At 32.8% G+C, this 13,429-nt stretch overlaps 1 protein-coding gene across 3 annotated transcripts in view; it reads left to right on the forward strand.

Moving 5' to 3' along the window:
* CNTN1 (contactin 1) overlaps positions 1–13,429 on the forward strand; it is a 359,923-nt gene that overhangs the window by 227,703 nt on the left and 118,791 nt on the right. For all 3 annotated transcript variants that reach the window (XM_078075893.1, XM_078075892.1, XM_078075891.1), the window contains 3 exons: positions 1,618–1,768; positions 4,841–4,968; positions 5,285–5,460. In XM_078075893.1, the coding sequence (XP_077932019.1) occupies positions 1,618–1,768; positions 4,841–4,968; positions 5,285–5,460 (455 nt within the window). The remainder of the gene's footprint in view (positions 1–1,617; positions 1,769–4,840; positions 4,969–5,284; positions 5,461–13,429) is intronic.

A 13,429-nucleotide genomic window follows, 5' to 3' on the forward strand; every position in this document is an offset into this window, starting at 1 on the left:
TACACCAGATACCATTCTTTTAATAGGCCCAGTAAAGAATGAAAGAGACAAATAATTCATGTCCTCTTCTTATTTGGGGGAAAAATACTCCCTTATTTTTTTCCCGCTTCTAAAATATATAGGAACATAGTCTAGATTCTGTCACTATAAATTCAAGTATTAGTTAAGTATGAAGTCATTTAAACAACTGTACCAAATCAACTATTTCATTAAAACTTAACTGACTCAAGAAAAATTCTCATTTCTAGATGAATTTAGATTTTTAAAATATAATCCTATTAGATTTTCTCTCATATTTGACAAGCAATATGTCACCCAAAATATCTATTGAGCCTATACAAAATACCACACACTGTGTTAGGTGTACAACACAAGTTGGTTGGTTACTTATTTATTGTTAATTATCAAAACTCAGGTTAAAGGAACAATGGGATAAATTAAATCCTTGCCCTAGAAAGTGTGTCCCACAGGGCAGCAGGAGCAAAAGCAACACCTGAGGGCTTGTTAGAAGTGCTGAATCTCAGGTTCACCCCAGGCCTACTTAATCAACATTTTATCAAGATCATCAGATTACTTTTATGCACAGATAGAATTTGAGAATTTGAGACTAGAGGATGAAGAGTCAACATCTGGATGAAGATGCACTTGGGCCTAGAAAAGCCTCCCAAAAGGACACAGTTACATACAGATGATTGGATGTGCAAAAATAAATGGATGGGATTCCCCAGAAGTCTGCTAAAATACAAGGAAGTTGAGAAATGAGCCAGATGTAGGAGACCTAAAGAAAAATAGAGCATGTCATCAATAAAGTAATCTTTTATGAGACTCTGTATCCTATTTTCATAATTATTGTTCTGTACTTTGATATAAGGGGAAGCTATACCTATAGCCTGTTTCCCTCAATTATTTGCATCCATCACTCCCATAGCTGTTTGCAGGTAGGTCTGAAGGCAGAAGTCTTTTTATTTTGGTATCTCATAGTGTCTGCACACAGTTGATGCTCAATAAATGTGTGCATAGTGAAGGAGGAATCATTGTTTAATGAGGAGAGCATGCTTGCAAATCAGAAGAAAATTGATTCAATTGTGAATCCTACCTGATGCTGCCCGGGGTACCTTTGGCAAATTATATAATTATAATAGATATCAGTTCCCTCATTTGTATACTGGAGACAGTTCACTGAAAGTGTGGTTGAGAGTACTGATTATGACCATATCTTAGTGTTAATAATGGTGTTCAAATTCCTCCAGTCTTTCACTTGATTTCCCTTGTGCAATTGAGTCAAAACAACTAAATTAGATGTTACCTTCAAGGTAAATATATACATAGCATTTGATTGTAACTAAAATTTATAATAATTAATCCTGTTATCACTAAGATTTGTACATATAAAATGGGTGAATTTTATAAGTAAAATATACATCAATAAAGTTATTAAATAAAAGAAAAATATATTAATACTAGGTATGGAATGTCTATTGGTTATATCTGATAATATTTGGTGAGATTAATCTTTTCTGGTGATTATTAATCAAAATAATAAAAGATGGTATAGAAGAAATGTGTTTTTTTTTCCTTTTTAATGAAAGAGAAAAATAATAATTTATTTCCTTTTAGCTTTGGCTCCAACTTTTGAAATGAATCCTATGAAGAAAAAGATCTTGGCTGCTAAAGGAGGAAGGGTCATAATTGAATGCAAACCTAAAGCAGCACCTAAACCAAAATTTTCATGGAGTAAAGGAACAGAGTGGCTTGTCAATAGCAGCAGGTCAGTTCAAAAACTAGAAATCCAATTGCAATTTACTGTTTGGCAAAGTTCATTTTAAAGAGGGCTTTAAAGAGGACTAATGTAAATGTTGGTTGTTCTTCCTTTTCTCCACAGAAGACATCATAATTCTAAGATAAACAGAGGCACTTACCCTTCACTCTTATTATCTGTTATAATCAGTGTTCAATTTTTTAGGTTTCTATAATTTATAAGGAATTTAGAAAATGGAGACTCAGAAATTTTTGGTAAATTGCCCAAGGCCTCAGAAAAAAAATGAACAATGGGAATAAAATATGATCTCTGACTTTTCCCCTTGTAACAAGGCCTTCTGTATCCATTTAAGTTTGTTTTAGTTTTACGCAGTTAGCCTAATAAGTATTTCAATAGGAAAAATTTTTAAAAAAGGTGATTCAAGAATAAATCACTCCTTCCCATCTTTTTAAATTAACAGGAATTTCTCATCTTCCTAATAAGCAGACCATTACCCGCTTTAAGATAAAACATAAAACTGAAGTTCCTAACAAGATAAAACATAAAACTACTTCCTAACAAGTAGACCAGTGGTAGCTTTAAGATAAAACATAAAACATGTGACTTGCATAGTATTTATTTAAAAACCACACTGAATGGTTTCTTTAAATTTCCTAGAGGAAGATATAGTAATACTGAGTACTAAAGTGCAAAAGTACTCAGTTGAGTGCTAAAGTACAGAGAAAAGAAAGCCGGGATAGGAAATGGAATGTGAAAGTGAGGGAGAAGGAAATATTCCAGGCAGTGAATATTTAATAGTAAATATTTAATATTTATATTTACTTTACTAAATATTAATATTTAAACAATTAGATTAGATTAGAATAGTAAAAAAGCACGTACAAAGGGCCTGGGGCAGAGAGTATAGGATGGTGAAGAATGTAAGACCTAAAATCAATATGGTTTGTCCTTAGAGGAAAATGGAGAAGAGTTTTAAGAGATGAGACATAATAATCCAGATCATCAATAATGTTTTTTGCTAGGGGGCTTGAACCTCATCTTTGAGTAATGGAACTTGTCTAAAGGTGTAAATAAGGGAGAAAATGTAGATTTTTGCCTAATAAAGGAATATTCTAGCAAAAGTATATAAGAGATATTCTTCACAACAATCCAAAAAAGTAGGTAAGATAGGTATTATTATCTCTATTTTGATGTATCTAAAGGCTGGAAAGGTTAAAGTTAAGCCTTTTGAAAGTATATTGATAATCTCCAAACTGAAACTTGAACTTGTGGAATGAACCCATGCCAACACAGTTCTCTTATTAAGGATGATCACAAGTATGGCTGTGTATGGGACAAAGATAGGTTGGGTTGGGGAGAGGGAGTACACAGGAACAGCAGTTATTTCCCTGAACAAATTAACTTTTAAAGTGAATATGCTTGACTAAGTTTTTAAGACTTTAGCAAAATGATGCTAGAAGAATCAGTGTTAAAGGAAGAATTAATTTGTTTGATTTTCTGATGAAACATTTAACAATCAGACAATGAGCAATGCAGAGATGTGATCAAAAGGTAGTCCCATTTCTAGGTACTTACTCCTGCAACAAACTTGTGACACAGCACTCCCCCTTAGACCCACCGTTAACTCTGTCCCCTAAATAAAAAATAAAAATTAAAAAGTTAAAAATCTTGCTCTGCTTCTGATGAGGACCAATGAATGGTACAAGTCTCTCCAACCAAGGATTTCTTAGAACCATGTTTCATGGACTTATTTTTCCTAAATATCAACATGTGTTCAAAAAAAGGAAAAGAAAGGACTGGCTCCTAAAATCTTACTATTTTAATCCTGTCAGAATATTTTTAGTCTTTGAATCAAATTGTGTTACTTCTTGACAAAAGAGTCTATAAATCCAGTTTTCGCTCACTACTTTAATCCATTCATATTTTAGGTTATAAGCACCACTTTATAATAGATACAGTACTTCATGTAAAAATCAAATTAAATATTGTAAAATAGTATGCATAAAGAAAAGTTCAACTAATAAATTATTTTCAGAGAAATAAAATATTTCTGTTTCAAACTAATATCCAAGGAGTAACCTTCAAAACTGTCTTTAAGCCTAACTATAATCTCATTCTGATTAATATAATTACAAAAATTGGTTCCACATTACAGAGTTACTACAAGCACTTGATTAGTGGCTTGTAAATGATTTATGCAATATTTCCAATCAGTAGAGAGGAAACATAAATCTTGATGAATTGTAATTAGGTTCTCAATTGTATGATTTTACTTTGGGCTAAATGATATACCTTCTACAACAGAATTTATTTGTAGTTGTTCATTTCATATTTGATGGACTATTACCAGCTCTAACGTGATCTTTATCTGAGCCATTTATATGAGAGTATCTCCAAAATTCTTTTCTTCTCTGGAGTTAGTATGCTCTAACAGTTAATGAATAAGATGGAAGGATAGGTTAGTAAGTAAAACCGAAGTATGTCTGATGGAATGCATATTAGGAGAGAAAACCTTGGAAGCGGTATGGGATGGAGGGTGGCAGGACAGCGGCAGTGCCATGTGCATGCACGTGTGTGCACGCATGCATACAATACTAACTATAATTTAGCAATGCTTTGCTGAAGGTGCAAAACCCTGTAAGACTGTCAGGCCTGAAAGGGAATCAAAGGACTCTGGCTCTTACTATGAGTGAGATAGAAAGTCACTGGAGAGTGTTGAGCTCTAGAGTGCTATCACTGAGCAGAGGGTGACATGGTGTGACTTACATCACGTAGGTCTTCATGTCTGGCTGCTATGTGGAAAAGAGACTATGGCCAGGCAAGGGTGACACAGGAGACCAGTTAGAAACTACTGCAATAGTCCAAGAAAAAGATGAAGATCGCTTTCTTAAACAACTTGTCAATGCTGAAAAAAAAATATTATAAACAAAGGCTAGGATGTTTCATCTTAAAAAAATCTTACCATCAAGTAATTTGTATAAAATGTAATGATCAGAAGATAGTATTTGTAATCTAAGACAGAATAATAAGATATTTCATTAGATTAATTTTGTGAAGAATGTATTTCTTTCATTTGAATAGAATACTCATTTGGGAAGATGGCAGCTTGGAAATAAATAACATCACAAGGAATGATGGCGGTATCTATACATGCTTTGCAGAAAATAATAGAGGGAGGGCTAATAACACTGGCACTCTTGTTATTACAGGTAAGAAACCATTTGATTAATATTGTTTTTTTTCTAGTTTAATAGTGCTTAGTTTCTAATATTACTATAAGACATGATTCAGCACTAAGCTTCTAAGACATTTCATGTACTGATAAGTTTCCATCTCAAAAGCCTTTGGGGCAAATCTCTTGCTTAATGAAATTGTTCCTGGAATTTGAATCTGAAAACATCTTTCTCCCTTTGCTCAGAGAAATAAAAATATATTGATTTTTATTCTTTTAATGTGCCAGATAATATGGTATCTAATATTTTCTTGAATTGTGCTTTCCTCCTTTTTTTTTTTTTAAATATATAGATCCCACCCGAATTATATTGGCCCCAATTAATGCTGATATTACTGTTGGAGAAAATGCCACCATGCAGTGTGCTGCTTCCTTTGATCCTGCCCTGGATCTCACATTTATTTGGTCCTTCAATGGCTATGTGATCGATTTTAACAAAGAGAACATTCATTACCAGCGGAATTTTATGGTATGTGTTTTAAGTCTCATCTGATTAACATTCCAGTGACCCTATGTGACTGCAGCCTATTACTATAATCATTTACAACACTGAAAAACAGGCAAAAAAAGCTTGTCATGGGTTTCCTTATATTAATTGTAGCACTCCTGAACCTTTTTAAAAATGACTAGCTATAAGGATTCTGGTAGAGATATTGATCAATAAATATTTATTGAGCTTTAGGTCTATTTTTCCCTTAATTATAATATAACTTTTATATTGATGTGTACTATGCCTCATTGTATCTGTACTCTAGGTTCTAGGGCCTTCTTGTTCATTTTAAATAAGGTAAGAGCATAGAACTTATCCTTTGTTATAATGATGACTTTAAGGCATTTCTCTTATTCTTTGAGGTTAAGAAATAGACAAAATATGTATATGGGAGGGTTTGGAGAACTAGTCCATGGGATTTTTAGAATGCTTAAATGGCTGTATTTTATTAAGAATAGGAAAGCATACATGACACAAGTCCTATAATTAAGCATAGTGGTGTCCTTGTATAGAAATAAAGAAAATAGAGGAAAAAGACTGGGCAGTAATGCAGGAATACTGACTTGTGTAGGAACATCACTGGTTTGAGAACATCACTAGGTTACAGTGAATAGTTGATCCTTGAAGAACATGGGTCTCAACTGCTGCTAGGTCCACTTATTTGTGGATTTTTTTCAGTAAGTACAATACTGTAAATGTATTTTCTCTTCCTTATGATTTTCTTAATAACATTTTCTTTTCTCTAGCATACTTTATTGTAAGAATACATATAACATACAAAATATGTATTTATTGACTATTATTAAAATTTCCAAAGGAATGGCCCTTAGTAGTTAAGTTTTGGGGGAGTCAAAAATTGTAAGTGGATTTTCAACTGTGAAAGGGGTCAGTGCCCCTACACTCTGTATTGTTCAAGGGTCAACTGTATATAAAATGCAAATTGGCCACTGTTCCTACCTGCCTCTTTTCTAGAAAGGCCATTGGTTAGGAGTGTAAGACCTATTTAGAGCATATGCTTATTGAAGAAAACTAATTTTAATTTTAGAAGTCAATTATTAGTATAGAAATAAAAGTTTGAACTAACTCAGTAAAATAGTAGTAGAGTAGAATATTTAGGATATTTAAAGTCCTATGAAATGTGAAGATTGATATGTACATATAATAATTGTATCCTTTCAAATTGTCTAGCTCTTTAATTTTTTTTTCTAGAGCTTTATGCTTTAAAAAACCAAAACAAGCTTTCAATCAAGTTGGGTGAGACTGATTTAACTTTTCTTGTTAAATTTTTATTAGATAGATTAATAAAACAACTACCAATGCAGTAATCAATGTTTATCCTTCTACATGTTAACTGTAAATTCAGTTCGTTTTGTTTTAATCTAACTGTAAATCTGCAGCAAATCTGCTGATTGTCTTTCAGTTTCTGAACCAAACTTACACTTTAAAAAAATAACAACTGGGAAATGGCAGGGAACTATTTTAACATTATACCATGTGATATTTTTCCTTATATGTCTGAAAATATTTTGATACACTTAATCATAAATATTCCCAACATTAGTAAAATTGGCACTGATATCTTTAATAATTTCTTCAAATTGTGTTTTGTTTTGCAAGTAAAACAAATACTACTTAGTTTTTACTCATTTTAAGGAAAAATAAGTGAGCTAAACAAAGATCTTACTTAAAAAATAGACTTTTGAATTTGCTTAGTTTCTTGGTGTTATATATTGAGTAATTTCAAAACTACAACAACCATAGTTCATATAAGTAGCTACTTAACAACTGCAGTGAAGTCTTCATAAATAGATTTAGGGGTATAAATTGTCCTAAATTAAGCTAAAACTTCATATGTAGAGCTTCTTTATGTTCTTCAAAATAATATTTACATTATATTTGTTGATGCAAATAAACATTTCCAAAAAAAGAAATTAAGAAAAGAAGAGAAAGAAGGAAGGAAAAGAGAGAGAGAGGAAGGAAAGGAGGGAGGGAGAGAAAAAAAAGGAAAAAAAAAGGGAAAAGAACCCCATGGCTTAAAAAGAGAGGAAAATAAAGAAATAACTGGAATAATAATTAAGAAATAAATAACAAATTGGATCATAAAAACATAAAAGACTTTGGTCCTTACTTACTGGACTCCTTTTGCTGATGATAGCCACAGAGGTTCATGTACTTGTCCCTCAGCTAATCCAGAGCAGAACCTAACTGCAGGCCCATGCTCTGGCCTCACTAACTCACATTTCAGCTTCAGTCCAAATAATGATCAGTGGTAGAAAACATGCTCACTGGCTAAATATGTAACTTAATTGAGTAAACATATCAAATGCACATTTGTAACACATTAGATGGGCAGTTTGATTCAGTTCTCTAAATAATTAAAAAAAAAACCTAGACAAGAAATTTATTTTAAAATAAATTATTAAACTTAATTCTGTCTTTTGAACCTGAGACCTATAAAGCCTTCTCTTGCATCTTCCTTCTCTTTTAAAGCAAACTTCAAAGTCAGACTTCACTACTAAATGCACCACATGAAGTTTGAGTAAAAATACTGTATGTGTTTGATCCATCTTTTGGTAGATCATCCTAATGGCTAATAATTGCTTCTGGGGGCATTAACAGACCGCTCTCAGAAGGAGCAGCTCTTATCTCAAGCTTATGAATCAAAACCATGAGAATGGCAGGTACTGGGACAGCAAATGCAAAGGAAGGAATATTGCTGACTGCATTTGTCGATTATTCACATTGCATGGGCAAATGTGTCAGTACATAATTTTGGGGTTCTTCTTAAATAATGTTTTGATATTTGATTCTGGCAACATTTCAATTAGTGAATATCATTTGTTCATTTAAAAATATTGTACTGTGTATATACTACAAGCAGAAACAGTGATGGGCACTAGGGTGAATAAAACACTGAATAAGATAAACACAGGCACTGATCCAAAATAAATTAGAGGTACTCTGTGAGTTTAAAATTCAAATGTAAATAATTTGATAGCTATTAAAACTGATATCATTATTATCATTAGTTTTAATAAGTTTAATTGCTAAAAGTTAATATCAGAAGCTCTAATTAATGAAGAAAGAATATATAAATCAAAATTTAAGTTTTTAATTTCAACAAAGTAAGTTTGTATTTTCCAATTTAGTTTCAATGATAAATTTTATTCAGTGTCAAGTATGCTTTGATTTTAGCTTGCTATTCTTGACTTTGACCACCATGTGGCAACCTTGCATAAGGCTTCAAATTTCACAGCCTAGAATAATTGGGACTTGAAGCTTTATGAAATTAAACAAATAGATTTTCCCATAGTTAGGTCTAAGATATGTGATTACAGGTGATTTAAAAATTTCTACTTTATACTTTTTCAATTATATTCATATAATTATCAGGAAAAAAGTAATTGCACATTTTTAAAGAGGTACATTTCTTTTAAGAATTTATAGTGAACTCCCCCAAAATAAATTACATTGACATTACATTTAATGATCCTGCTTCATGAAAAACTCTTTTGAATTAATCATTTAAAAAATATATAGATCCTAATTTTAAAGCTGTGTGTAAACACTTAATACTGATTATAGAAAAAAAGTAAGTATCTAATTTACCTGTTACGTCGCTTATTCTTTCATTTAGTCAATAAACATTCACTTAGTGTTATATTAGTATGTAAACAGGTTCAGGAAATGTTTCATTTGAACTTGAACTTATGCATAAGGAGGATATTAAGAATATATATAAATATGTATGAATCATAAATTTAAAAAATTGAAGCTTTGCTACAATAAGCATACAAGCAGTTTATCTGGCATTCTTTTATTCTATCAAAGTTATGGGGCAAATACATAAATTTTTCAAGTCCAGCTACAAAATGGCTTCTATTTTGATTTTCCAGCTCAATAGCTGTTTACTCCCTTAAAGTAAGTACAAAAGGCAGAAGCATTTTACTTATCAATTTAATTTATAACTCCTTTTGTTCTGGAAAGGACTTAAGACTATCCACGAAAAAAATACAGATTTGTAATATACCGTTTTATGCCTCTCCCATTGTGATGCCTGATCTGTGGCAATTACTTTTTTTCAATAACCATCTAACTTTTGACATCTCCTTTGAGTCATTTTCTTTCAACTATTTAACAACAATCTCCCTGTCAGAGCCATCATCTTAGTTAACCACATGAGTTAAACTTTCCAATTCTGATTATTGCCACTATAATATCTTTTTTCCGTTTCTCTTAATACACATAAATGTTAACATTGTAATTCAGGAAAAAGTTATTATGTATCTGTTTTGAATTTATAAATAGCATATGAATTGTTCAGAGGCTTTGCCACAACCAATCCTGGCCACTAGGCTTCATTTTGTCACTTATTGTGTGACTCTGAGCCAGTGATTAAACCTCTCTAAACTTCAGATTTCCCTCTCTGTAATGTTTTATTAATAATTCACTTACTTCATACAGGTTGCTTCACCGGGTTTGCAAAACTGGTTACTTCATAGTATTTGTGTGAGGATTCAATGAGAGAATGTCTATAAAGTGCTTGGCACAAGTTCTGGCAGATTGTAAACAGTTATTATTAATACTGTGTATAATAGAGCAATCATTCCCAACTGAAATTTCCAGAGGCTATTGCCATATAGTTTGGGTTTTTTTTCTGCTTACAGATCTCAATTTTCATACTTTAATTCTTGCATTGCTGCTACGCTGGGTAGCTGATCTGAAACAAAAATTTCTAGCTATTTCCTTGCTGGGGGCAATGGGAGAGATAGTGATAGTCAACATTTATTGAGTGCTTTCTGTTTGGCCAGCGTTGGGTTCAATGTTTTTCACGTGTTTCTCAGTTGATCTTCACAGCAATCCTCTATAGAATACATATTATTGTGATTTTTCTCAATTTTCAAAATGAAGAAAATAAGGATTAGAAAGGTTAAGTAATTTGCCCAAAGTAATCATACCACTTGTTGGTGACAAGGAAGATTTGAAACCAAGGTCATCTGACTGCAGACCCTGAGGCCTTCGCCACTCCAGTTTCTAATCTGTTGGTTAATATGCCTGTCTGTGTCTGCTTAAATAATCCCCCTCCCATTATCTGAAGCACTGTAGGACCGTACTGTTCAACTCATTTATTCTATAATTTTGTTTAACAAACTTTTACGTTCTCTCAAGTTTATCCAAATTACCTCATTCTCCCTATACTATTAGCAAGTTTTGCAATACATTGTAAATCAAGTCTACATAGTTTCAGGTGGTCTTTAGTTCCAGGCAATTCTTTAAGATCTCTTTTAGGTAGGTAGGTAGGTGTATGTGTGTGTTTGCAGGTATATGGATTTGCTTTGTTCTCCCTGTATAGAAAACACCATTCAAAACAAAGGAAGACAGATCTCTTACCCTGAGGTTTTCTTTTTAAAATAAAATATTAATTATATGGAACATGTCACAAAATTGTGCTTAAATTTGAGACATATATATTTCATACTAGAATATATTAGGAATCTGAACAGAAATTTTGCTTCTGCACATCCAAAGGGAGAGAGTAGAGGGGCGGGAGGAGAGGGAGAGTGGAGAAGGAACAATAATAATAAAAATGTTATTGGATCTCTGTTACTGCTGAGCAAGAGGGTGAAGATTGTCCAGAATTATGGGGTAAAGGTTGGAAGAGAAAAGGAAGGTCAGGCCATAATCCAGGCAAAGGCAAGGGTCAAATTAGAGCTGAAGAAAGTAGAACAGAAGACCAGCAGGCACAGTGAGATGATGTGAGCCCTAAAATGGTGGTTCTAAACTGGGAGCAATTTTTCTTCCCAGGGGACTTTGGCCATATGTGGAGACAATTTTGGCTGTCGCAACTATGGGAAGGAGGAGGGAGGGCTATGTATTATGCACATTTGTTTAGCACAGGTGCTGCTAAACATCCTATAATGCTGAGGACAGTCCCCCACAACAGAGAATTATCTGGTCCACATTGTCAATGGTACCAAGATTGAGAAATGCTACAGTCAAGGAAGATGAAAAAAGAGAGACATAGGAATAAAGAGACCAGCCACTGAAAGGTTTTAAGCATGATGTGTTAGAAACAAAGAGAAATTGTTTTGAGCAGATGAGAGTGCTTAGAACAACAAAAAAAGAAAATTCTAAGAGGCTAGCTAAAACATTTTCCAAAATAGTATGAGTAGTAGAGAATTATAGATTTCATGTGTTTTGTGAATTTAAGACTTAAATTTTGATGGGCAGTGGAAGAGAGAAAGAAATGTGTAAAACATATATAGTCCCCTAACATAGTTCTGTGACCCCCCACAAAACTGACAAAGATATTCTACCTGTTGCCAAATCCTTTCTCTGCTCTTATGAGTAATTAATTGATAAGCATGAGAGCATTCTGATAAGGAGGTAAAACATTCTGTTATACTTCACTCTGTCTAAACATGTAACTTTACTGGCCTTCCTTTTACTACCCTAATAAATTTTACTTATACCTAACTGTTGTCTTTTATTTGCTATTTTCTACCACTAGGCATGGAGGTAGGTATCTATGCTCACTAGATGTGTCTATACATGGGTTGACTTTTAGATCATTATGCTTCCTGTGTAGAGACCATGTCAGCTAGGGTTATTCTTTAGCACAATGCCCCATAGTCTGGTCCTTAGTAAGCATTTGTTGATGTCAGTGCTAAGTAAATGGATTAGGACATACATCAGCAAGTCTTTGTTCTTCAGAAATGTATTGCCTTGGAAGAATCTCCAAAAATTCATTCAAAGTTAAAGTCCCTTTTGTTGTACATAGAACTCCTTACATACCTAAGCATCACTGCAGTAATTGTTCTGGCAAAATATGGGAAGTATTTAAAATAAAAAGAGGGAAAAATAAATATGTAATCTTTTGGTATCTTAAGAATTTTTAAATTTTACGTGTGGACTTTGATGTTTTATTTATGATATCACACTAGAAATACACTGTTTTCATCATTAGCTGGCATATTCCAAAAAAATCTATCTGATTTTTTCACTTTGTCTTTAAGATCGGAACAAAGATCTGGAGTTTTGTTCTGTTTGGCCTTTGACAGGACAGTCATTCTGAGCCTTAGGCTTCTCATCTACCATATGAGGAAGCTGGGCCACATCAGAAGTTTTAAAATAACAAGAATAAGTTTTTAGCAGCAGAATCCTTTCTGCAAAGAGAATTTAAATCAGAAGCCCAATAAATAAAAAAGGTGAAAGTGAGCTTGCTCTAAGTAAAGAAATTGTGTGCAGGTGTGGGTGTATGTGTGGGAGACTACAGGGCCACATCATGAGGCCTCTCGTTTCTTCCTGTCCCACAAAACTTCCCATCTGATCCCTTCCTTCTACCAAGTGATCCTTGAAGATGTTCAGAACCCCAAGGCTAATGGGAACCAATGTAAAAACCACATGAATTAATATCCAAGTTTACTTTCAACTCTAAAATACTGGTTCTAAATCCAAGGCTTTGATGTTTTGTCCATCAGTCAAAAGGATTATAAAAAATGTTCTTCTTTTTGAATTTTAATTTAAAATTGTCCAAATGATCAAAATTGGACTCTTCAGCCATCAAAATAGACAAATTTAAGGATATTCAACATTTCCATTGATTCTACAAATATTTCATGATCTCTTAATAATTCTAGACCACTTTCCTAATTTACTTAAGTTTTTATATTTATGATGATATTACTTCATTTTCATAAGATTTTTAAGTCATACCTTTAAAAATATTTTTCACATTCAGGCAATCTTAATGCTCAAACATTACTTAAAATAACACTAACTTAAATATTAGGTAATATTAGGAAATTAGTGTTAATTACGTTATGTGTGAAAATGGTTTTGTGATTATGTAAGAGAATGGACTTTTTGGGAGAGTCAACCTAATATTTGAGGAATGAAGTATGATAATACCAGTAATTTGTTTTTCTAGGGTTCAATAATAGATGGA

Source organism: Halichoerus grypus, chromosome 6, assembly GCF_964656455.1.
Source record: "Halichoerus grypus chromosome 6, mHalGry1.hap1.1, whole genome shotgun sequence".
NCBI lineage: Eukaryota > Metazoa > Chordata > Mammalia > Carnivora > Phocidae > Halichoerus > Halichoerus grypus.